The 27,584-nt window shown below is 41.5% G+C and overlaps 1 protein-coding gene across 1 annotated transcript; it reads right to left on the bottom strand.

Annotated features, from left to right (window-relative positions):
• Positions 1–611: 611 nt before the first annotated feature.
• On the bottom strand, positions 612–26,874 carry LOC118390438 (palmitoyltransferase ZDHHC20-B-like). The gene is made up of 13 exons (XM_035781006.2): positions 26,718–26,874; positions 25,778–25,804; positions 25,163–25,257; positions 22,484–22,604; positions 19,907–19,976; positions 18,836–18,868; positions 18,441–18,561; positions 18,008–18,043; positions 17,286–17,418; positions 13,114–13,240; positions 12,862–12,948; positions 12,686–12,777; positions 612–12,600 (listed from the first exon to the last, which is right to left on the bottom strand). Exons 1-13 carry the CDS (start codon positions 26,833–26,835, stop codon positions 12,557–12,559), a joined length of 1,104 nt encoding a protein of 367 aa, XP_035636899.1. The 5' UTR covers positions 26,836–26,874; the 3' UTR covers positions 612–12,556.
• Between the last annotated feature and the right edge of the window lie 710 nt (positions 26,875–27,584).

Genomic DNA, 27,584 nt, shown 5'->3' with positions numbered 1-27,584 from the left:
TAAGTAGTACTTTAAAGTGGTCCAACTAAAATGTTATCCGGACTGTGTTCAAAATGAAGACAAGTCTTAATAAAACCACTTTGTAAGTGAGACGGTTTCCTTACTCAGTGGGTATCTAATTTAAAAACGTGTGTAGTGAGTTTCACAGCATGCAGGTTTTGTGGGAACACTTAAATAACATATGGCACAGAGAGCAAAAAAGGTACAGTGAGTCTCAGATGGAATCACCTAACACCAATACCCAGTCAAAGGTTACTGGCTTGGGCTGGCTCAGGAAATATGTCATACCATGGATGTTATTAAAAACCTGCCTTTCTAGTGTCTTTAAAACAAATCAATAACATTTGACAATTCACTGTGATCCAGTGAAAAGATGCTGCCTCTGGCTGTCTAGGAGCAGAACAATTTTACATACCTGTGTTAAGTTAACCATGTTGTTCAGGCATAAAAAAAAATGGATGTACAAAAAGCACTTATTCCCAGCTTCCTGCCTTCAGTTCGCATCTCAGCAGTGCCTGCCCTTATTGATCATGGCACGATCTAGGCCTAGGGTAATCAAGTCTAAAAATGGGCAACCAACATCGTTTCTAACAATGTAAGAATCCATTAAACATTATTGTGTACATTTTTAATAAATACACACACATGTAATTGTATTAGACGTACAAAACTTTGTGCAAACTATTTCCCAATTTAGAGGACATAAAAAGAAAAAACATTAACCAAAACTGTATGACAGGGTCCTACAAATGTCGTTAGTATTTTCTAACGCATGCAAACAGATTCAATAAAATACTAATATTAAATCAAAGGAAATGGAGCCACGAATAAACTTCGACAGATTTTGTGACTATACAACGTAGCGCAAAATATCCGTCATTAATGTAAGTTACTCAAACTAGAAGGTTAAAGCCATGATGCTTTCACGCCACAATAGAGTGTTATGCCATCATACATGCACCCAGTAAACAAAACAGCTTGTACAGTCCAAACACAGATCATAGTCCTTTAGATCGCAGAGCTTCTGAAATAAAATCATTTCTCCATTGAGATGCGATGCCTAGCTCTTACCCTCCTTTTGGTGGTCTGCGTCCATACTGACATGACGCAAGACTGCACATGGAAATTGGCCTACAGGTATTAACACATTTGGTTCAATACATTAAATATTGCTGTACATGTTCAACATTGTACATTTTTCCCTGACAAAACAATAAAACAGCTAGAAAAATCAGGATCATCAGTGTCAAAGAAAGCCGCATTCGTCATGGAAAAACGTGCTTTTAATAAAACATTTTTGTTCAAACCCTTCCTTTTCCCCTTCATCTTTGGACACCAGACAAAGTTAGACATCAGAAACAAGACAGAAATTTAAGAAGTGTGTTTTGCATAAAGTGAACACATACCTATTCCATATTCTCAAAAGATTGAGGTTGAGTTCAAACACATTTCCCATGTAAGATTAATTGTTCCATGTTAAGTCTTCCCTATTGCCTATGCAAGTGATACTTTACAGATATCTTGCAGACATACAACTCCCTTTTAAAAAAAAGGAAAAAAAAGGAGACATCTAAAAACAATACATGGCGATGGGGACAGTACGACACGGTACACGGTACCTTTTCCAGTACGACACACTGACGTCACGTACGACTCTTGGCGGCAGTAAGAAAGCCATCTGTGCCCATTTGCCTGAATTTACATTTTTATTACTCCTAAACAATACATTTAGGTTCTCATACGCTTACACTGGATGTTTTGACATTTTCTTGAACAGTAGTTAAGATTATATTTGGTTGTGATCTTTGCAAAATAACTTTTGAATGCAGCAGTTACCTAGAATGCTAACGCTCATGGCTATAGGCTGTAGCAAAAGATAGCCAAAGAGCCATTTTACGGGTTGAAGTGTAATGCAGTTGATTTGCGATGACAAACATTAAAACAGGACATTATTACGAGCCTTAAGCTCAAACTATACTCCAAAAGTAGTGTGATATGCACTCGTAAGCAGCATGTTCTGTAAGACCTCCCCCGTGTTCCGCTACCAACTTGCAGCGTCGCCCTCGTGCGGCAATGTTTGCAAACCCAGAAAGGTGTCAAAAGCAATAGAAACAATGGAAAAACAGAAACAAATACTTCATGTAATAACAATCCTGTACAATGTTCAAACACTACAGTGAGCTCCAAATGTATTTGGACAGCGACACATTTGTTGTTTTGGCGCTTTACTCCAGCATTTTGTATTTGAATAAAAAGACTCAGGAGAACAGTTTAGAAATTACAGCACTATTTGTAATTCATTAAGGACTAGCCATAATCATGGTAGCATCCACATTAATTTAGAAGTGTTTAGAAACATTCTATTTCTTATATATGATAAAAGTGACTCCAGAAATGACAATACATTATTTGCCATTAATTTCCATTGGGCACAAAATCTGAAACCACAAAAACCAACAGCAAATGCATCCAACAAGTTTATAGAGTCACAAGCTTGATGTAATCATTGTGTGCAAGGAATATGGGACCAAATACAAAACTTTAATACACCTACAAAAGTTTTGGAACAAATTCACTTAGGTCTCCCACATTTTAGGGGACTATGTACAAAAAGTGTGGTAATTTCTAAACAGTTCACCCGATGTGGAGGAAAATACCCTCAAATGAATGCAGACTGTCTGCACTTTCACCTCATAGTATCATTTCATATCCAAAGTGCTGGAGTACAGAGCCAAAACAACAAGTGTGTCGCTGTCCCAAAACTTGGAGCTCACTGTTTTACAGTGCATTCAGAACCCTTCCCCCTTTTGTTACATTACAGCCTTATTCTAAAAATGGATAAAATATACACTTCTCCAAAAAATGTAGGGAACACTAAAATAACACATCCTAGATCTGAATGAATGAAATATTCTTAAATAAAATCAAATTATCAATGGAAAATCAAATTTATCAACCCATGGAGGTCTGGATTTGGAGGCACACTCAAAATTAAAGTGGAAAACCACACTACAGGCTGATCCAAATTTGATGTAATGTCCTTAAAACAAGTCAAAATGAGGCTCAGTAGTGTGTGTGGCCTCCACGTGCCTGTATGACCTCCCTACAATGCCTGGGCATGATCCTGGTGAGGTGGCGGATGGTCTCCTGAGGGATCTCCTCCCAGACCTGGACTAAAGCATCCACCAACTCCTGGACAGTCTGTGGTGCAACAGACTTGGTGGATGGAGCGAGACACGATGTCCCAGATGTGCTCAATTGGATTCAGGTCTGGGGAACGGGCGGGCCAGTTCATAGCATCAATGCCTTCCTCTTGCAGGAACTGCTGACACACTCCAGCCACATAAGGTCTAGCATTGTCTTGCATTAGGAGGACCCAGGGCCAACCGCACCAGCATATGGTCTCACAAGGGGTCTGAGGATCTCATCTTGGTACCTAATGGCAGTCAGGCTACCTCTGGCGAGCACATGGAGGGCTGTGCGGCCCCCCAAAGAAATACCACCCCACACCATGACTGACCCACCGCCAAACCGGTCATGCTGGAGGATGTTGCAGGCAGCAGAACGTTCTCTACGGAGTCTTCAGACTGTCACGTCTGTCACATGTGCACATTGTGAACCTGCTTTCATCTGTGAAGAGCGCAGGGCGCCAGTGGCGAATTTGCAAATCTTGGTGTTCTCTGGCAAATGCCAAATGTCCTGCACGGTGTTGGGCTGTAAGCTCAACCCCCTCCTGTGGACGTCGGGCCCTCATACCACCCTCTTGGAGTCTGTTTCTGACCGTTTGAGCAGACACATACACATTTGTGGCCTGCTGGAGGTCATTTTGCAGGGCTCTGGCAGTGCTCCTTGCACAAAGGCGGAGGTAGCGGTCCTGCTGCTGGGTTGTTGCCCTTCTACGGCCTCCTCCACGTCTCCTGCTGTACTGGCCTGTCTCCTGGCACCTCCATGCTCTGGACACTACGCTGACAGACACAGCAAACCTTCTTGCCACAGCTCGCATTGATGTGCCATCCTGGATGAGCTGCACTACCTGAGCCACTTGTGAGTTGTTGACTCAGTCTAATGCTACCACTAGAGTGAAAGCTCCGCCAGCATTCAAAAGTGACCAAAACATCAGCCAGGAAGCATAGGAACTGAGAAGTGGTCTGTGGTTATCACCTGCAGAACCATTCCTTTATTGGGGGTATCTTGCTAATTGCCTATAATTTCCACCTGTTGTCTATTCCATTTGCACAACAGCATGTGACATTTGTCAATCAGTGTTGCTTCCTAAGTGGACAGTTTGATTTCACAGAAGTGTGATTGACTTGGAGTTACATTGTGTTAAGTGTTCCATTTATTTTTTTGAGCAGTGTATATACAGTACTTATTTTCAACCATAATTTGCAAATAAATTAATTAAAAATCCTACAATGTGATTTTCTGGATTTGTTCCCCTCATTTTGTCTGTCATAGTTGAAGTGTACCTATGATGAAAATTACAGGCCTCTCTCATCTTAAGTGGGAGAACTTGCACAATTGGTGGCTGAATATTATTATTGTTTGCCCCACTGGGTGGGTGTGTGTATAATATATATATATATATATATATATATTTCTTATTTACATAAGTATTCAGACCCTTTTATAAGACTGGAAATTGAGTTCAGGTGCATCTTGTTTCCATTGATCATTCTTGAGATGTTTAAAACTTGGAGTTCACCTGTGGTCAATTCAATTGATTGGACATGATTTGGAAAGAAACACACGAAGGTCCCACAGTTAACACTGCATGTCAGAGCAAAAACCAAGCCATGACGTTGAAGGAATCGTCTGTAGAGCTCGGAGACAGGATTGTGTTGATTCGCAGACCTGGAGGTCTGAAAAACATTTCTGCAGCATTTGAAGGTCCCCCCAAAGAACACAGTGGCAGCCATCATTCTTAAATGGAAGAAGTTTGGAATCACCAAAACCAAGATTTAACTATTCGGCCTGAATGCCAAGCATCATGTCTGGAGGACACCTGGCACCATCTCTACGGTGAAGCATGGTGGTGGCATCATCATGCTGTGGGTATGTTTTATAGTGGCAGAGAGACTAGTCAGGATCGAGGGAAAGATGAACAGAGCAAAGTAGAGATCCTTGATGAAAACCTGCTCCAGAGCCTTGGAGTGGGGCCAAGGTTATATATCCAAGATGGCCTAGTGGTCAGACATCTTTCTCCTTCGTCTTGTCGTGTCCCATGTGTTTTTCCTCGCATATTTTTGTCAATCTCAACTTCAAAATACTGTCCTTCAACCTGCCTCAACCAATATGATGTGGATCTGTTTTTTTCTCATTTTTATTTACCTCGTGACCAGAATCCCCCAACAGAAGCTAGCCAACTCACTAGCTAGTAGCTAGCTAACCACTGCTCGGAAAGCACTCGCCAGTTTGTACAATGCGACTCAAACCAGAGTATACTGGACCCATTTCTCTCCATATCCCCAGATTACTACCACAAGCTCTGAACCTTTTCATCGGATCGTAGCTAGCTAGCTAGCTAGCTAGCTAGCTGCAACCAGAGTGACTACTCCTGGCTAACATCTGTCCCGAAGCAAGCACCAATTAGCCTGGAGCTAGCCCATGCTAGGCCCATTCTCCCGGCTAGCTGAAGAGGCCTATCAGCCACTCCTGGGCTATAATACCCAGACCCCTTCTACTGCCGGTACAGAACCACGCCGATCCTTCACGACTGGACCACTGACGTAACCTGCTCGAGGGGGTACTCAACTGGCCCGTACGCCACAGAGTCCCCTGACTGCCCATCTTCTAGCCGCGGTCCGCTAGCTGTCTAGAGCATATTGGACTGTTAGCTGAATAGATCCATCGGCCAATTCCTTGGTCCACTATACCTACTTTGAATTTCTGAATCCCCATGTCTCCAGCCAGCCCAACCATTCACTGGACCCCTATGATCACTCTGCTACGCATGCCTCTCCCTAATATCAATATGCCTTGTCCATTACTGTCCTGTTTAGTGATTGGCTTATTTCACTGTAGAGCCTCTAGCCCTGCTCAATAAGCCTTAACCAACCATTTAGTGCCACCTCCCACATATATGCGGTGACATCACCTTGTTTAAACATCTCTAGAGACGATATCTCATTACTCAATGCTTAGGTTTACCTCCAATGTTCTCATTTCCTACCATACCTTTGTCTGTACATTATGCCTTGAACCTATTCTCTCGCCCAGAAACCTGCTCCTTTTACTGTGCCGAACGTACAAGACGACCAGTTCTTATAGCCTTTAGCCATACCCTTATCCTACTCTGGTTATGTAAAGGTTGCAGCCCCCAGCACTGCTCCCATTCCCCAGGCACTCTCATTTGTTGACTTCTGTAACTGTAAAAGCCCTGGTTTCATGCATGTTAAAATTAGAAGCCTCCTAAGTTTGTTTTATTCACTGCTTTAGCACACTCTGCCAACCCAGATGTCCTAGCTGTGTCTGAATCCTGGCTTAGGAAGACAACCAAAAACCCTGAAATGTCCAACCCTAACTACAACATGTTCTGACAAAGATAGAACTGCCAAAGGGGGCGGTGTTGCAATCTACAGCAGAGATAGCATGCAGAGTTCTGTCTTTACTATCCAGGTCTTTACCCAAACAATTCAAGCTTCTACTTTTAAAAATCCACCTTCCCAGAAAGAAGTTGCTCACCGTTGCCGCTTGCTATAGACCACCCTCTGCCCACAGCTGTGCACTGAACACCATATGTGAATTGATTGCCCCCATCCATCTTCAGAGCTCGTGCTGCTAGGTGACCTAAACTGGGACATGCTTAACACCCCGGCCATCCTACAAGCTAAGCTTGATGCTCTCAATCTCTCACAAATTATCAATGAACCCACCAGGTACAACACCAAATCTGTAAACACGGGCACCCTCATAGATATCATCCTAACCAACTTGCCCTTCAAATACACCTCTGCTGTTTTCAACCAAGATCTCAGCGATCACTGCCTGCATCCGCAATGAGTCTGCGGTCAAACGACCACCCCTCATCACTGTTAAACACTAACACACTTCAACGAGCAAGCCTTTCTAATCAAACTGGCCTGGGTGTCCTGGAAGGATATTGACCTCATCCCGTCAGTGGAGGATGCCTGGTTATTCTTTAAAAGTGCCTTCCTCAAAATCTTAGATAAACATGCCCCATTCAAAAAAAAAAAAATAGAACCAGGAACAGATATAGCCCTTGGTTTTCTCCAGACGTGACTGCCATTGACCAGCACAAAAACACCCTGCATTAGCATCGAATAGCCCGTGATATGCAACTTTTCAGGGAAGTTAGGAACCAATATACACAGGCAGTTAGGAAAGCCAAGGCTAGCTTTTTCAAGCAGAAATGTTCATCCTGAAGCACAAACTCAAAAGTTCTGTGACACTAAAGTCCAAGGAGAATAAGAACACCTCCTAGCTGCCCACTGCACTGAGGCTAGGAAACACTGTCACCACCGTTAAATACACTATAATTGAGAATTTAATAAAGCATTTTTCTACGGCTGACCATGCTTTCCTCCTGGCTACCCCTACCCCAGTCAACAGCTCTGCACTCCCCACAGCAACTCGCCCAAGCGGCCCCCATTTTTCCTTCACCCAAATCTAGATAGCTGATGTTCTGAAAGACCTGCAAAATCTGGATCCCTATAGAATCAGTCGGGCAAGACAATCTGGACCCTCTCTAAAATTATCTGACCGAAATTGTTGCAACCCCTATTACTAGCCTGTTCAACCTCTTGTATCGTCAGATTCCCAAAGATTGGAAAGCTGCCTCAGTCATCCCCTCTTCAAAAGAGGGACATTCTAGACCCATTATCTATCCTACCCTGCCTTTCTAAGGTATTTGAAAGCAAAGTTAACAGATTACCTACCATTTGGAATCCCACCGTACCTTCTCCGCAATGCAATTTGGTTTCAGATCTGGTCATGGGTGCACCTCAGCCACGCTCAAGGTCCTAAATGATATCATAACCGCCATCGTTAAGAGACATTACTGTGCAGCCGTATTCGTCGACCTGGCCACGGCTTTCGACTGTCAATCACCACATTCTTATTGGCAGACTCAAGGGCCTTGTTTTCTCAAATGATTGCCTCGCCTGGTTTACCAACTACTTGTCAGATTGAGTTCAGTGTGTCAAATCGGAGGGCCTGTTGTTCGGTCCTCAGGCAGTGTCTATGGGGGTGCCAAAGTTAAATCTGGAATCGGCTTCCTATTTCACAACAAAGCATCCCTCACTCATGCTGCCAAACATACCCTCGTAAAACTGACCATCCTACCTATTCTCAACTTTGGCCATGTCATTTACAAAATAGCCTCCAACACTCTACTCAACAAATTGGATGCAATCCATCACAGTGCCATGCATTTTGTCACCAAAGCCCCTTATACTACCCACCACTGAGACCTGTACACTCGTTGGCTGGCCCTCGCTTCATACTCGCGGCCAAACCCACTGGCTCCAGGTCATGTACAAGTCTTTGCTAGGTAAAGCCCTGCCTTATCTCAGCTCACTGGTCACCATTGCAGCACCCACCCATAGCACACTCCCCAGCAGGTATCTCACTGGTCACCCCCAAAGCCAATTCTTCCTTTGGCCACCTTTCCTTACAGTTCTCTGCTGCCAATGACTGGGACGAACTGCAAAAATCATTGAAGCTGGAGACTCATATCTCCCTCATTAACTTTAAGCATCAGCTGACAGAGCAGCTCACAGATCACTTCACCTGTACATAGCCCATTCTATAAATAGCCAATCCAACTACCTCATCCCCATACTGTATTTTTTCTTGCTCCTTTGCACCCCAGTATCTCCACTTGCACATCTACCATTCCAGTGTGTAATTGCTATATTGTAATTACTTCGCCACCATGGCCTATTTATTGCCTCACCCCCTTATCTTACCTCATTTGTACACACTGTATATAGACGTTATTGTATTTATTGACTGTTTATTCCATGTGTAACTGTTGTATGTGTCAAACTGCTTTGCTTGATCTTGGCCAGGTTGCAGTTGTAAATGAGAACTTGTTCTCAACTGGCCTACCTGGTTAAATAAAAGGTGAAATTTAAAAAAAGGTTTGCCTTCCAACAGGACAATGACCCTAAGCACACAGCCAAGACAACGCAGGAGTGGCTTCGGGACAAGTCTCTGAATGTCCTTGAGTGGCCCAGCCAGAGCCCAGACTTGAACACAATCAAACATTTCTGGAGAGACCTGTAAATAGTTGTACAGTGATGCTCCCAAGCCAACCTGACAGAGCCTGAGAGGATCTGCAGAAGAGAAGGGGAGAAACTCCCCAAATACAGGTGTGCCAAGCTTGTAGCGTCATGCCCACAAAGACGCGAGGCTGTAATCGCTGCCAAAGGTGCTTCAACAAAGTGCTGAGTAAAAGGTCTGAATACTTATGTTCATGTGATTTCATTTACATATTTTTTTTTTTATACATGTGCAGAAATGTCTTGAAACCCGTTTTTGCTTTGTGAATATGGGGTAGTGTGTAGACTGAGGGGGAAAAACAACTTAAAATACATTTTAGAACAAAGGGTGTAATGTAACAAAATGTGGGAAAAGTAAAAGGGTTCTGAAAACTTTCCGAATGCACTGCTTGTTGAGTCCCAACCAAATTCTTGAGATGAAAGCGATAAACCTATCACATACAGTACCAGTCAAGTTTGGACACCTACTCATTATTTTGTTGCTATTTTCTACATTGCAGAAAACCAACTATGAAATAACATATGGAATCATGTAGTAACCAATGTTTTAAACAAATCAAAAAAAAATATATTAAATTCTCCAAAGTAGCCACCCTTTGCATTGACAGCTTTGCACACTCATGAATTCTCTCAACCAGCTTCGTGAGGTACCACTTCGTTTCATTTAACAGGTGTGCCTCGTTAAAAGCTAATTTATGGAATTTTCTTAATGAGTTTGAGCCGATCAGTTGTTGTGACAAGGTAGAGGGGTATACAGAAGATTGTCTTTTACCAAATAGGGCTTAGTCTATATTATTGCAAGAACAGCTCAAACAAGCAAAGAGAAACAGTCCATTACTTTAAGAAGTGAAGGTCAGTCAATGCAGAAAATTAAGAACTTCGAAAGTTTCTATAAGTGCAGTCGCAAAAACCATCAAGCGCCATGATGAAACTGGTTCTCATGAGGACCGTCACAGGAAAGGAAGACCCAGAGTTACCTCTGCTGCAGAGGATAGGTTCATTAGTTACCAGCTTCAGAAATTGCAGCCCAAATAAACGCTTCAGTGTTCAAGTAACAGACTCATTTAATATCAACTGTTCAGAGACTGCGTGAAATCAGGTCTTCCTGCTCAAATTGCTGCAAAGAAACCACTACTAAAAAGGACACAATTAAGGAGACTTGCTTGGGCCAAGAATAACAAGCAATGGACTTTAGACCGGTGGAAATCTGTCCTTTGGTCTGACGAGTCCAAATGTGAGATTTTTCGTTCCAACCGCTTTGTCCTTGTGAGACGCAGGGTAGGTGAACGGATGATCTTTGCATGTGTGGTTCACACAGTGAAGCATATAGGTGGTGTGATGGTGCTTTGCTGGTGACACCGTCATGTGATTTCAAATTCAAGGAACACTTAACCAGCATGGCTACCACAGCAGTACTATCTGGTTTGCGCTTATTGTGACTGTCCTGTTGAAAAACAAATTATAGTGACACAAAACACACCTCCAGGCTGTGTGAGGGCTGTTTGACCAAGGAGAGTGATGGAGTGCTGCATCAGATGACTTGGCCTACACAATCACCTGACCTCAACCCAATTGAGATGGTTTAGGATGAGTTGGACTGCAGAGTGAAGGAAAAGCAGCCAACAAGTGCTCAGCATATGTGGGAAGTCCTTCAAGACTTTTGGAAAAGCATTCCTCATGAAACTAGTTGAGAGAATGCCAAGTGTGTGCAAAGCTGTCAAGGCAAAGGGTGGCTACTTTGAAGAATCTGAAATATATTTTGATTTGCTTAACTTTTTTGGTTACTACATGATTCCATGTGTTATTTTATAGGTTTGATGTCTTCACTGTTGTGCTACAATGTAGAGAATAGTAAAAAATAAAGAAAAACCCTGGAATGAGTAGGTGTGTCCAAACTTTTGACCGGTACTGTAGATCACAATTTTGCAAAACATGGATCTAGAGTTAGGATTTGGCCCTGCGTCATTAGGGTCATGTGTGTGACACTTCAAATGTGTATTAGCAAAAATCAACTGTTTAAAATTGCAAACAGAAATTTTAAAGTAATTACACCATGCTAAGGTGAACCATTTACTATGGCACTGTACTTAACCTTTGTCCTTCCATACAACAGAAAAAATAATAATAAATCTGAACAACTTAACTGCAGGCACATTTAAAAGCTAGAATCAGCAGTTGAAACAATGACAAAGTGTTACCCTGCCTCAGTTTTGGTAAAAAAGCTGAGGGATGGGCCTGGAGAAATGTAACCACTCAAATTCATAGACAGAGCTATGGATGCAAGGAATTATCGTCAAAAATATAAAAAGGATAGTTTTAAACATTTTCTGAAGCTATAGTGCATTTACATTTGTTGTTTACAAACATAGTAAAAAATAAATCTGTAGGGGTATGTATGACAGTTGAACTAAACTCACGAGTCATTTATAGGTTATATTGAAGAATCAATGAGATCATTCATTTATAATCCCAAAAACTAAGTGTTCTAGCTTTAAATTACGATGTTGAGCAGGAAAGGATTTGGCATAGGGTCCTACAAAGCCTTTTTTCATGCAAACCTACTGTAAAACTGTATGGCCTGTTGAAATCAATGGATATGCTTAGCGCCCTCCACAGGGTTCAAATGTAAAGTACATGCTACAGTCAACTGAGACGTTGCATCTTGAGGCCCTGAACATTGCATTCCCTGGGCATAACCCAATCAAAGCCAGTAACTGAGTTTCTGGGGAGAGAAACAGTAAACATTTTACCAATAAAGAAAGTGAATACTAATTCGACTGAGGTGTATAAGTGTAAAGCAATTATTTTCCTGCACTTTTCCTGAAATAATCTAAGCTAGTGCAAAGAGTCTACTTTTTTTAGCTTGAATAACAGAGTAGACCCAGAGATTAATCATAGTTACAAAAAAAAGCTTTGGTTAAAAACAAAGATGAAGTGTCAGAGTGTATGTGCTTGGTGAGGACTTAAGACGGGTGATGTAAGATGTAGCGTCCATGACAGTCCAGGTTGTGTCCATCATACCAGGAATGCTGTTTGGCAGATGTAAGCATGGCAATAGAAAATATGTCCATACAAGAGCTGTTACTTGACATTTGTCCATGGTAGTAGGGGTGCTGCAGGTGATAAGGGGTGTTTTTTGTTTAGACAGATTCTGCAGGTTGTAAGGCATCACAGTTGATGGCTCCGTTGTCTCTTGGCAGATTTGAGCCAACTCGGTAATCAAAGATCATGCATGGGTGGTCATCAGTTTCCTCTCTAAGCTCTGTAAGAAACGCCTAACTTCAGCGGGAGTCATCCATAGGCTTACCTGTCTATGACTCGCTCTCTATGGTGACTGTGACCGTCTCGGCTACATCTGAAACACAAGGGTGAGAGGTCAAGGTTCAGGCAGCTCAAGCTCACAGGCACAGGGCTATATGACAACACAGGGATCTACATACCAGTTTTGTCGAAGCTGCCATCCTGATGGTCCTCAATGTGGTTGATGGTGTCGCCAAGGACATGCTTGGGGCTTGCAGGACAATCTACAGAGCTGTTTCAGGACAAGGCCGGTTTAAACTTCATGAATGAGGCGAGATCATTTACTGAATCAGGAATGAAAGAAATCATGAATAACCTTTTGCCGTTGATCTGGAGGCCCACAGCTATCTGTTCAGGATCTAAGTTCACCAACCGGGTGACAAAACTGTTACCATCACCGTGACTGACAGAGCGAAAGAAGAGCACAAGGGGCGGGGGGCATTAGGCATTTAAATACCTACAGTGAAACTCAAACTATGGTTTTATTGACTAAAAGGCAGTACTGACTAAGATGCAAAACGATTCTAAAGCTCCAACAGAATAGATGGATAGGTGACTGTGTTTTCACCTGGTGTAGATGGGAAACATCCAGTACTTCTTCTGGTCTCCAAAGACCTCAGCCATGTTCCTACTGAATCCCAGAGAGAAGCCATTCTTGTCTGGGCCATTTCTGAAGACAGGAGCCCTGAAAGCCTCTGAAATAAATACAAAATATTAGTTGCAAGCAGCAATGAACAGGGTTCACAGGATGACAGAAAGGAGATGAGATAAGTTGGATAACAATATGTACAGTAGGAACCATCTTCATTTAAGTACAATCAGCGAACACATGAATGTTTATCGCTCAATACCACAAGGATGACATAAGTGAAGTTAAGTCTAGTGCTGTATCTTTGAATGCAGTGGGTAATCATTCTTAAAGACATTACTTAATGTATTGAGTTTACATACCAATTCTGTGGTCAATTTGACGTATGGTTGATGACTTGAAATATTTTCAGCGTGTTGAGATGACTTATAATAATGGCTGGGAAAGGAGTGAACGGAATGGCAAACGCATTGAAACCATGCATTTGATACCATTCCACTTCATTCTGCCCCAGCAGTTACCATGAGCCCTTCCTCCCCAATTAACATGTCACCAACCTCCCCTCCAGTGGTGTATTGGTATAGGCTATATTTTGCGGTCAATTTTGAATTCTGGGACTTTATTTTTGGTCATCTGTTTCTTAATTACTTCAATCTCCGTTGGTACACTCCACATTAGCTTTAAAAAAAATCAAAATCAAAAAAATTCTTCAGTATACTTTCACAGCTGTAATACGCCGACTGCGCAAGCGGCAGAACTTCTACTTTCCCAAATAAATTACTCCACTATGTTCAGGCCACATAATACGGCAACAATGTGCGATTACACAGAAAGTAATCATGATATTTCACATTATTCATCTGCACAATTAAAATCTAACATTGATTTGCATGAGACAAAGTCCACCTGATCAATAATTACTGCTCCAGTATCCCATGGTGCCACTGGTGCTAATGACATCTATAGAGACACCAACAGGTCTGGTGCAGCCATCTAAGGCTGCAGTGACTTTATATTCACAGGTATTATATACAGCAGGTAGCCTAACGTTTAAGAGGATTTGGCCTGTAACTGAAAGGTTGCTGGTCCGAATCCCTGAGCCGACTAGTCGGGGGGCTCCTGTAAGTTGCTGTGGATAAGAGTCTGCTCAAATGTGAAGAAGCATACCAAAATTCATGACCCCATCAGTTCATTTCTTATAGGCCTGGTGAGAAATGGTGCCATTCCATTTCATTAGAATGTATGTCAAATCCAGCTCCCAGTTTGCAATTCCTATGGCTTCCACTAGATGTCAGTCTTTGTTCGAGATTTTAGGCTTGTTTCTCCCCAAACAACGAAGAATTTTGAGTTTTGGCACTGGGAGTCATAGCTGGAAAACAGTCTGTGCGTGCGAGATGATGCATGGCTGCTAATTTTACTTTTCTATTGAACATACTTCTTTCCGTATTAAATGTATAGTTTAATTACATTTTAGGATACCTGAGGATTAATTAGAAAAGTAGTTTGACTTGTTTTACCAAAGTTTAGCGGTAGCTTTTTGGATTCCTTTGTCTGCATGTTGAACGAGTGGATTACTCAAAATCGATGGCGCCAACTAAACAGACTTGGGATATAAAGAAGGATTTTCTAACAAAACGACCATGCATGTTATAGCTGGGACCCTTTGGATTGCAAACAGAGGAAGATTATCAAAAAGTAAGTGATTATTTAAATTGCTATTTGTGATTTTATGAAGCCTGTGCTGGTTGAAAAACATGTTGATGTGGGGCGCCGTCCTCAAACAATTGCATGTTATGCTTTCGCTGTAAAGCCTATTGTAAATCGGACAATGCAGTTAGATTAACAAGATACTTTATGTACCAAAATGTTTAATATTCATAATTTGTATGATTATTTTTTTAATTGCCCGCCCTCCAATTTCACAGGAAGTTGTCAACAGGTGTCCCGTCTGACGTGGAATGTGGAGTGAATCTGACGTATGGTTCATGAGGAGAAGATGATTGCAAATTGAGCATTAGTGTTACATATGCAAGGAATGTATTGTTAAATGGTTCCCTTGTTTTTATAGATATAAATACCACATTCAGTGTGGTTCATCTTAGGGACATCCAGGATAGTGATAAGTCTCAGGTTGATTTAAATTGACACATGTAAATCAGATGCTTGTTTTTTTCAATAACCCAACCATCTTTTGACCAATCCCTTAGTTTCTCTCAAACTAAGTTTTGTCATGTATTTTGGTCCTATGGTTTCATGAGAAGAAGATTTGTTAAGTATGTTTAGCGTATGTGCTAATATGCATCTACTGGTATAATGTGGTCATCTTTGAATCCATAAATGCTATTTTCTCAAACTCTTTATGGACCAGTGTTGACTCCAAAGATCACCTTTGGAAGGCATCAGACATTTAGTCCATGAGAAGATTGTGTATGATTATTATTACAGTCAAAAGTGAATTGTTAATCATTTCCTTAATTTTAAGATATCAATGCCAAACCGGTTTCACCATGGTAATGTCTTTGATGACCCTAAAAAGTTGATAGGCCATTAATGGAGTGGATTTAAATGGACATGTGAAATCCGATGTCCTAATTTATCCCCCAAAAAACTCAGCCATCTCTTAATAACTCAGTTGGAGAAAAGATATGTACCATGAACCTACATAATACGTGGACTTATGGTTCATGAGAAGTTTTGCCCCCAAAGTTTTTCAAATGATATCCTGATGGAGGAAAGACACCTAAACTCAGCAAAAAAAAAAAAAGAATTGTCCCTTTTTCAGGACCCTGTCTTTCAAAGATGATTCGTAAAATTCCAAATAACTTCACAACTCTTCATTGTAAAGAGTTTAAACACGGTTTCCCATGCTTGTGCAATGAACGATAAACCATTAATGAACATGCACCTGTGGAATGGTCGTTAGGACGCTAACAGACGGTTGGCAATTAAGGTCACAGTTATGAAAACTTAGAACACTAAAGAGGCTTTTCTACAGACTCTGAAAAACACCAAAAGATGCCCAGGGTCCCTGCTCATCTGCGTGAACGTGCCTTAGGCATGAAGACTGCAGATGACTGCAATGTCCGTACTGTGAGACGCCTAAGACAGCGCTACAGGGAGACAGGACGGACAGCTGATCGTCCTCACAGTGGCAGACCACGTGTAACACCTGCACAGGATCGGTACATCTGAACATCACACCTGCGGGACAGGTACAGGATGGCAACAACTGCCCGAGTTACACCAGGAACGCACAATCCCTCCATCAGTGATCAGACTGTCCACACTAGACATCCTCCTCCCTCATGTGGTACCCTTCCTGCAGGCTCATCCTGACATGACCCTCCAGCATGACAATGCCACCAGCCATACTGCTCATTCTGTGCATGATTTCCTGCAAGACAGGAATGTCAGTGTTCTGTCATGGCCAGCAAAGAGCTCGGACCTCAATCCCATTGTGCACGTCTGGGACCTGTTGGATCGGAGGGTGAGGGCTAGGGCCATTTGCCCCAGAAATGTCCGGGAACTTTCAGGTGCCTTGGTGGAAGAGTGGGGTAACATCTCACAGCAAGAACTGGCAAATCTGGTGCAGTCCATGAGGAGCTGCTGCACTGCAGTACTTAATGCAGCTGGTGGCCACACCAGATACAGACTTACTTTTGATTTTGACCCCGCTTTGTTCAGGGACACATTATTCCATTTCTGTTAGTCACATGTCTGTGGAACTTGTTCAGTTTATGTCTCAGTTGTTGAATCTTGTTATGTTCATACAAATATTTACACATGTTAAGTTTGCTGAAAATAAACAGTTGGCAGTTTCTTTTTGCTGAGTTTACATATAATTGGTTTGAAGTCTAAGTCAAACAGGGCGAAGGCTATGAGGGTTTAAGTGAGACTGCTTATAACAGCGCCAGAAATAGGCCAATTGGTGACATTCTTTTGGACCAAGTTACCCATGCCATCGAGTTTCTGTGTGCCAAATTAGAAGAAAAAAAAAATCCTAATCTATGCTCAAGTTATTTGACCAAAAATATTCAGGGAATAGGTTCTGAATCACTAATTATAACCAACAATAAAAGAAGGTGTCAACAATCAATCAAGACAATAGTGGATGAGTTACTGTGTCGAGTGTGGTGAGGCATGGCAGCTACCTATGGTGGTCCTGTTCTTTCCCACAAGCCAGAGATGGTAGCTGAAAAGCGACAGGATGCTGATGAAGAACATGGCCGCCACAAAAAACAGAAACAACACGTGGAATTTGGCGTGAGTGTCAGGCAGCTGATTCTTGAGGGAAGAGAGAGAGAAGAGCTGTTAGTGACGTCATACTCTTCATCCACCACATACAGTAGTAACGTTCACCTTCTGCACAGACGCACAGGATATGACACATCAGTCAGTTGTAAAACGACCTATGAAGACCTCATTCTGGAGTAGCAGACGCTTAGCCTACATGACCGTTCAAGTGAATGGCTCCAGAAAGGTACTACATACAGTATAGGCCTTTTGGTTGTTAGGCAAAATACGACATGCTAAACCAACCAACCCTGTCCGACTCCACACTCGCCCTCAGTTTGGCCAAGATGACAGTGGACATTCATTGTCACAAGCAAGGCAGCATAGAACACAAGCAAGGACAGAGGCCTAGTTTTACAGACAACGGGAACAGACAAAAGCTTATGTTGCAAGACAGTGTTTGACACATACTGAAGAGAATTGTTCAACAGCAATTGGTACACTGAGAGAGAAGCCTTGTGAATGCCATTATGGGTTGAGCTTCTTGACCTTTCCTTAGTGACAATAGGCTACTCTAAGAAGTGCAACCTTTCTTTTTGACTAACCACAATGATCAGACGGTGACAATCTCACATTTTACCTGAGGACAATCCCCAACAGATCTCCATCGGCAAAGCTTTAGGCAAAGTATTAGAGGCAGGCAGACGATTAGTGCAGAAATTAAGAAAGTTACACAATCTTAGAGACAAAAAAAGAAAGAAAGAGAAGGACAGTATTACAAAACTATCGGCACCTGCTCAATGTCCTCCAGAATGTTAGCACAATTGCACATGTTCCACCCCCCCTTTCCACACTATACCCTACTGCAAATCACACAGCTAAATATAAACCAGATTCACACAAATTTCTCCTGACATGCAGACTGCTCAAGTTTGAGGTGGTTTATGTAGACGATTTGGGGTATTGGCTAATTGGAACATGCTATCAGGGATCTTACTGCTTTCATTGGTTAACACTCAACTAAGTTCTAGCTAGTTAAGGAAGAAAGGCCAGGCAGCTACAGTATTACTTACTGTCCAGAATTTGATGAAATACTGCAGTACGGTAGCAGCGATGAATGCACAATACAGCATGGAGTAGGCCAGAAACAAGACAAAGAACTTGTAGTTTGAAAATCCAACACAGTTATTCACCCTGAGAGAGAAACACAGAGAAAACAAAAGTCAACGTGGCTTGTGCTGCTCGGTCTCTTTCTGAGAGCGGAGTAATCCTTTCCACATCACTATACCAGACAGATATAATACGCTCATGCAGTAGAATGGACAGGATGAAACGCTCCACTGATCCAAATCACTATCAAGTCAGTTTTAACAATAGACTTCAAATGAGGGCAGGCATATGTCTGAGCGGTATGGTCATGAGTGTACTTTGCTAAGCATCTATACTTCACGAATGGACTGTTACATACCATGGACAGTGATGGTCCATCTTCAGTACACACCTGAAAGAGAGGGGGAGTATGACAGCATGAAAAACAAAGTATATAGGACGTTACTAGTTTAATGCGCCGCTCTTGGTTGTACCGTCTTCCATATTTGGCATTGTGAGGCGGTACATTTTCTGGTTGGAACAATTGAAATCAACTTGATAGACCATCAGTCCTGTGTCATGCCAACAGTAAAGCAACCGAAGACCAACTCATTTTCAACTCCAGATCTTTGGATTTCATAGCCTATAATGGCAATCAATTTATGTTGAGGGGCGTTTCTATGGCAATTTAAAGGGAAGGACTCCGAAATACAAAAAGAAAATGGGAACAGATTGTTTTTGCGGAGGGTGGATATTGAAAATCAGTCTCTTAACTTTGTAAATAAATATACATTTCATCTCTATTTAGTTTAATATACAGCGGATTTCATTACAAATAATCATCTTATGTACAGTGAGGGGAAAAAGTATTTGATCCCCTGCTGATTTTGTACGTTTGCCCACTGACAAAGAAATGATCAGTCTAATGTTAATGGTAGTTTTATTTGAACAGTGAGAGACAGAATAACACAAATGTTATAAATTGATTTGCATTTTAATGAGGGTAATAAGTATTTGACCCCACTGCAAAACATGACAGTACTTGGTGGCAAAACCCTTGTTGGCAATCAGAGGTCAGACGTTTCTTGTAGTTGGCCACCAGGTTTGCACACATCTCAGTAGGGATTTTGTCCCACTCCTCTTTACAGATCTTCTCCAAGTCACAAAGGTGGAGGCTGACGTTTGGCAACTCGAACCTTCAGCTCCTTCCAGATTTTCTATCGGATTAAGGTCTGGAGACTGGCTGGTCACATAGTAAAGACATGAGGTTTGGACACGTGTTTTTCTGATAGAATTCTCTGAGCGGACATTTGTATAAACCTTGAATGAATTAGTCCTTTTATGGGTGAACACCCTAGAGTATATTACTTTGGAGTTGAAGCACCCAAAAAGATACGACAACCCCATGGTGCATCTCATCTGAACCCCACAGTAATTGAACTGAACTCACATGTCACAGGTGGAGCAGTGGTGGCAGCGGTCGGGTTTGATCACCAGACAGCGGTCACAGTACCGGACGGCTGTGGAGAACACCTGATCAATCATCATTAAATCTAAAGCTTGTGTTTCAACTACAGTCAATATGGAAATATTATTTTATACTAATACAATTGCTCAGTGAAATAGATTGTTTAACAAGTCATTCGTCTCAATTATAGGAGTCTAAATTGGCACTCCTAAAGATTCTTATAAAAACAAACAATTGATCTGCATTAACATTATACTTTTTTCTCTCTCAGCTTAAATAACTTTAGTGGCCTTCCATGGCTTTACAGCGAAAGCACCAAACGATTATGTTCGGTCAGAGCCAAGCCACAGAAAAACACAGCCATTTTTTCAGCCAAAGAGAGGAGTCACAAAAAGCACAAATAGAGATAAAATGAATCAATAACCTTTGATGATCTTCAGATGACACTCATAGGACTGTTTTGTTCAATAAAGTGCATATTTATATCAAAAAATCTCAGTATACATTGGCGCGTTGTGTTCAGTAGTTCCAAAAACATCCAGTGATTTTGCAGAGAGCCACATCAATTTACAGAAATACTCATTATAAATGTCAATGAAAATTGTTGACAATTGTTAGACATGGAAATATAGATACACTTCTCCTTAATGCAACCGCTGTGTCAAATTTCAAAGGGTTTTACGGAAAAAGCAAACCATGCAATAATCTGAGAACGGCACTCAGAAAACAAAGAGAGATATCTGCCATGTTTGAGTCAACAGAAATAACATAAATATTCCCTTACCTTTGATGATCATCAGAATGCACTCCCAGGAATCCTAATTCCACATTAAATGCTTGATATGTTTGATAATGGCCATCATTTGTCCAAAGAGCTACTTTTGTTAGCACGTTTGGTAAACAAATCCAAACTCATTGAGTTCCCTAGTTGCAGACAAAATGTAAAAAAGTTCAGTTACTGTCCATAGAAACATGTCAAACGATGTATGGAATCAATCTTAAGGGTGTTAACATAACATTTTCAATAATATTCCAACCGGAGAATTCCTTTGTCTTCAGAAAAGCAAAGGAACACATCTGCCTCATGTGAAACACGCGTGACCAGCGCGGGACTGCTGGCAGACCTCTGACTCATTCCACTCTCATTCGGTCCCACTTCACAGTAGAATCCTCAAACAAGTTTCTAAAGACGGTTGACATTAGTGGAAGCCTTAGGAAGTGCAACATAACCACTATCCCACTGTGTATTCAATAGGGGCTGGTTTGAAAATCGACCACCCTCAGATTTCCCACTTCCTGTTTAGATTTCTTCTCAGGTTTTTGCCTGCCATATGAGTTCTGTTATATTCACAGACATCATTCAAACCGTTTTAGAAACTTCAGTGTTTTCTATCCAATACTACTAATAATATGCATATATTAGCAACTGGGACTGAGGAGCAGGCAGTTTACTCTGGGCACCCTTCATCCAAGCTACTCAATACGGCCTCTGCAGCCATAAGTTAAAACCACTGGAACAATGGTAAACTTGCCTGGTATTGGACACAAGTGTATGTTGTCCCCACGCAAAGACAAAACCAAGGGCCAAAGGTGGACAATTACAGAACTTTGTTGCATTTTCAGGTCACCAAGTCTCCAATTACACACCAACAGGCTCTTTATAAGTTTAAAAAAAAAAAAAGCCTTTATTGAGAGCAAACAAATGTAACACCTGGAGGTGAAGTAATTTATTTCATGTAACTAGGCAAGTCAGTTAAGGACAAATTCTTATTTACAATGACGGCCTACACCGGCCAAACCCGAACGACACTGGGCCAATTGTGTGCCGCCCTATGGGACTCCAATCATGGCTGGTTGTGATACACCCCGGATTTGAACCAGGGTCTGTGTTGTGACACCTCAAGCATTGAGATGCAGTGCTTTAGACTGCTGCGCTACATGGGAGGGCATCTTAGCCAAAAAACCTCTGCCAAGAAGCTGAAACTTGGGCTCTTCCAGCAAGACAATAACCCCAAGAAGTAATTAAAAGCCACAAAGAAATTGTTTATTGACCACAAAAACAACATTTTTCAGTGGCCATCTCAGTCTCCGGACATGAACCCTGTGGTATGATATGAAGAGGGCAGTCCATAAGCGCAGACAGAAGGATATCAAGGATCTGGACATATTCTGTATGGAGTAATGGTCTGAGATCCCTCCCAATGTGTTCTCCAATCTCATTAAACATTTGAGGAAAAGGCTCAGTGCCATTTTGCTCGAGAGGGTGCCTGAGTATTGAAACCAGGGGTGCCAATAATTGACACCTAGCTTTGAGATGTTTTTGTATAACTTGTAAACAAAATCTGAGCAATTGTATTAGTATATGTATTAATTATGATCCTTGTGGATCATACAATGTAGCTCAGTATTTGTATTATAGTCTTTTTTTCATAACTTTATCAAGGATGCCAATAATTTGGGACCTTACTGTATATCCCAAATACATAAAATAGCACAAATTCTAATTGGCAACCATGTTGGATGTAGACATGGAGAGTTGGGTGGCAGTAAGATTCTCACCTCCTGTCCCAGTGCGTGTAAAGACAGGCAATCCTACCACCACCTTCTTCAGGATCTCCTGCTGAGTGTCTGGATGTTCCTCCTTCTCATACTGCTCTTTCTCCACTTTGGGCAGACAAAACTGATGGGAGAACAGAAAGGAGTTTCTCAAAGTATGCAATAACATAGTCTAGTTATTACCGGTAGTCATGTATCTAGAAATTAGGGAACAGTTTAAAATGTGGGAAAAAGTTACTTGAGATTGAGGGCAAATCCCCTTCATAACCATACACTAGGGTTAGGCAGTATCCAGATTAATACCGTTTCTATACCATACAGTATTACCGAGTGTGCAAACAAGGGGTGCTATTTAAAAATATAAATACAATAATAAAAATACAGTATAAGGCTTGGGCAAGTATGCAGATTTTCATAGCGTCACACTGTCTTCTCATTATGGGATTTAATGTATTACCAACATAGCACACAAGGGGGCAGTCCATGGGGCCTACCATGATGCTGACAAAATATGAGCAAAATCAAAGCACAGTTAGCATTTATCTAACGAGCAAGAACAAACTAATTGCAAAGATCGGCAAATCCAGCTCAAAGTTATACAAGCATAGCTAGCAGCTACCGAATGTCATTGTGTGTGAGTGTGGACATTTACAAGTGAAAATGAACGAGAGAAATGGTGTAAATAAAAGTTGATGCATGCTTTTCTGAAGGAAGAGCAGAATGTGTACATGGAGCAGATGAGAGAAGAACAGAGAAAGAAAAGAAAAAGTGTGGGAAGCAGTGAAAAAAAAAAATGGCAGCTGTACAGAACTCTTCCAGACCTCTGCCAGAAAGCCATAAGATGTGAGATGTAATGCAATTCACTACTAAATATTTGCCAAGTAACTTCATCACCTCATGTGCGCCTCAGAGACTCAGCGATAGAACGCTATAAACTCACCATCTCTTTCTCCATTTTCAAAGAAACACGTGACTGTTCTGGGGAACTACGGTAAGCTTCATAATGTAATATAATGTGACAGGTGAAATTAAAAATGCAATCTGTGTCATCTCTTAACTTATTACACAAGTTGACAGCAGCTGTTAACTTAATGTAGCTACAAATATTCACATTTATTGGAAAAACTTCACAGAAATAGTTGACAGTATTGAAAAACCATCCCATTGCATTTTCCAAATACCATGGTATACCACCCAAGCTCTATCTGAGAGTTAGAGATGCACGTTACCTAAAGTATGTGGACACTTGTCAGCAACAGGTGTGGCTGAAATAACAGAATCCACTCATTTGAAGGAGTGTACACACACACACACAGGGGCAAAAACGTGTTTAGTCAGCCAATTGTGCAAGTTCTCCCACTTAAAAAGATGAGGCCTGTAATTATCATCATAGGTACACTTCAACTATGACAGACAAAATGAGGGGAAAAAAATCCAGAAAATCAATTTGTAGGATTTAATGAATTTATTTGCAAATTATGGTGGAAAAATAAGTATTTGGTCAACTACAAACCAGCAAGATTTCTGGCTCTCACAGACCTGTAACTTCTTCTTTAAGAGGCTCTTCTGTCCTCCACTCGTTACCTGTATTACTGGCACTTGTTTGAATTTGTTATCAGTATAAAAGACACCTGTCCACAACCTCAAACAGTCACACTCCAAACTCTACTATGGCCAAGACCAAAGAGCTGTCAAAGGACACAAGAAACAAAATTGTAGACCTGCACCAGGCTGGGAAGACTGAATCTGCAATAGGTAAGCAGCTTGGTTTGAAGAAATCAACTGTGGGAGCAATTATTAGGAAATGGAAAACATACAAGACCACTGATAATCTTCCTCGATCTGGGGCTCCACGCAAGATCTCACCCCGTGGGGTCAAAATGATCACAAGAACGGTGAGCAATAATCCCAGAACCACACGGTGGGGACCTGAAACGTGGCTGGGTCTTTCAGCATGACAATGATCCCAAACACACCGCCCCGGGCAACGAAGGAGTGGCTTCGTAAGAAGCATTTCAAGGTTATGGAGTGGCCTAGCCAGTCTCCAGATCTCAACCCCATAGAAAATCTTTGGAGGGAGTTGAAAGTCTGTGTTGCCCAGCAACAGCCCCAAAACATCACTGCTCTAGAGGAGATCTGAATGGAGGAATGGGCCAAAATACCAGCAACAGTGTGTGAAAACCTTCTGAAGACTTACAGAAAACATTTGACCTCTGTCATTGCCAACAAAGGGTATATAAAAGTATTGAGATAAACTTTTGTTATTGACCAAATACTTATTTTCCACCATAATTTGTAGGATTTTTAATGAATTTATTTGCAATGTGATTTTCTGGATTTTTCTTCTAATTTTGTCTGTCATAGTTGAAGTGTACCTATGATGAAAATTACAGGCCTCTCATCTTTTTACAAGTGGGAGAACTTGCACAATTGGTGGCTGATTAAATACTTTTCTGCCCCACTGTATATCAAACATTAGGAACACCGTCCTAATATTAAGGTGCACCCTCCCATTTTGCCCTCAAAACAACATCAATTCATTGGGACATGGACTCTACAAGGTGTTAAAAGCTTTGTTGATTTATGCTTGACCCATGTTGACTTATGCATTGTGATGTAGCATATCACAGGCGGTAGTGTGAGTACTACTGACAAAGACAGATACACACACTCTCCATATACCTCTTTAGAGGGGTTGGCGGGCCTGCTGCAGATAGTCTTCCAGTAGGACCAGATGAACATAATGAAGAACAGGTGAAAGACAACTAGGTATGATACTGTGGGAGAGAAAGAAGCAACAGAAACCATTCATACCTCATACCAGAGATCAAATATAATGCAATTATATCCATGAGGTCAAGAGATACATCTGGATTTTGGCAACGATGCCCTTTATCTACTTCCCCAGAGTCAGATGAACTCCTGGATTCCATTTCCATTTCTCCGACTGCAATTTGAAGGAAGTTGATAACTTGCGCAATGACTGGAGGTCAATGGGTAACTTCCTTCATACTGGACACAGAGACATAAAAAAAATGGTATCCACAAGTTCATCCGACTCTGGCGAAGTAGATAAAGGGGCTCATTGCTAAAATCCCCAAATATCCCTTTAACCCTAAATGACAACTTTTCATCCCATGCAAAACAAGTATTTAGTTTACCACGTCTAAATCACAAGTTCCAGCGTACATCAGTGTCACGTAGACAGAGTAGAGTTTGTGTGGGTTCAAGGTGGTGCAATCATGTGTGGACCCAAGACAGTCTTAAATGCACCAGATGTTTCAGAATGTTACTTACTTTTTTCAGCATTATTTGGAATTGTTACTGAAAGAGACAAGGGGGGTAAAGAGACAGACAGAGAGGAGAGAGAGAGAGTTTAGAGAAGGCCTCCGATTTATGCTTTTGCTGAGTTACAGTACTTCCCCTTTCTCTCAAGCCCCAGCAGCAGCCTGGTACTACCAGCAGGAGATCCACCCTTCACAGAACGCTTTGTTTGCCCTGCTGAAGGGATGCCCCTGACTACAGCATGTCATTGTACCATCAGCAACAGCCCACAGAAACAGGCTAACCAGGTTAGACACAGTGAGTGGAAACAGTGTGGTTCACGATGAGACAGCTGGTCAGTTGTATTGGAATAAGTCAACTTGAGGCCAAAGTAGCCTCATATCAAATTGCTCTGAAAGATGCTTGGCACAGAATCGAAGGCAGAATTGCATAGCCAAAATGCAACCGAAGCTAAACTATTTCAAAATAAGGTCAGAGAACAACAATTTCCAGTCCAGCATTTTCAGTAGATCTGATTAAATAAAATATGAGATGGGACAAAATTATTCCAACATCCCCTCTATTCCAATATGGGACGAGGATATAGTTTCCAGTCAATTCGATTGCGTCAATTTGTCTGTCCATTTCCTTCTAGCAACAGTGGCTTCAATCTATGGGCATGATTGGCTACCCACAAAAAGTAGCGAGTGTTTCACTCATTCTATTTCTATGGATTCACTCAAGAAGAAAGTGTTACATTGTATTTGATCATTGTCACAGTTGTACGGTGGTGACAATGATCCATACATTATTAACCTGATTTCATCCGACCAAGTTACTGTAAACTAACTTTACCGGCTATACACATCCTCCAGCTGCGCAAGCAAGCAGTAAGGCAACTTTGTTTCAATGAGGAAACAAACCACGGTAAACCTTAAAAAAAAACATTTTTAAACGAGAATGTTATACTTACAGATACAGAGTTCAACGATGTATGCATAATAAGACCAGCCAACGACAAGGTTTATGAAAATAACAGGTATCCAAGATAAACTCCGCTGACAGCACCTTAGAACATGATACGGCGCCATCTTTAATCCGACTGGGGAAAATTGTGGTGTGACGTCAAAGCTTCAGACTTTTCAATTGACTAATGCCGCGTTCAAACAACTGAGAACTCGGAAATCTCATACCTCCGACTTCAGTGCGTTAAAACAACTGGGACCTCGGAAAAAAACGAGCTCCGACTGAAAAAAAATACATTTGAACGGTCATCCAACTCGGAATTTCAATTTGGGAACTCGGGCCTCTTTCTTCAGCTCCGGCTTTCCGACCTGAAAATCACTGACTTCATGATTTGACCTCCTATTTTTCAGTTTGGTAAGGAGCGCCTCTTCTCCATCAGATGAAACCGCCACAGATATATACAGCTGTGAACCGTGAACTGGTAAACCACCGGAGACTCGACATGAATCGACAATCTTATTTAATTACTGAATCAAATTCAATTGTATTTGTCATATGCTTCGTAAACAGCAGGTGCGGACTAAAAGTGAAATGCTTATTTAAAAGTCATTTTCTAACAATGCAGAGTTAAAGATAAATCTATATTTTGTATTATTATTATTGTGGGGATGGGTGATTATAGTAATTTAGCTCAGTATTGCAATCTCTGCTCGCCATGTAAGCTACACATTTGTTCCAGCTCACCACAGTCCAATTCAATTAGCTTCTCCTGACCATTGTATTTAGACTACTTCAGAAGGGATAGCATTTTCCATTATGCTTCACTTCATGTATTAACATGAAAACCAGACTTTATGACCTCGTTGACAAACCA

The sequence above is a fragment of the Oncorhynchus keta genome, chromosome 11 (genome assembly GCF_023373465.1).
Source record: "Oncorhynchus keta strain PuntledgeMale-10-30-2019 chromosome 11, Oket_V2, whole genome shotgun sequence".
Taxonomy (NCBI): Eukaryota; Metazoa; Chordata; class Actinopteri; order Salmoniformes; family Salmonidae; genus Oncorhynchus; species Oncorhynchus keta.
Note: the sequence above shows the minus strand (reverse complement) of the source record. Positions and strands in the feature narration are given on the sequence as shown.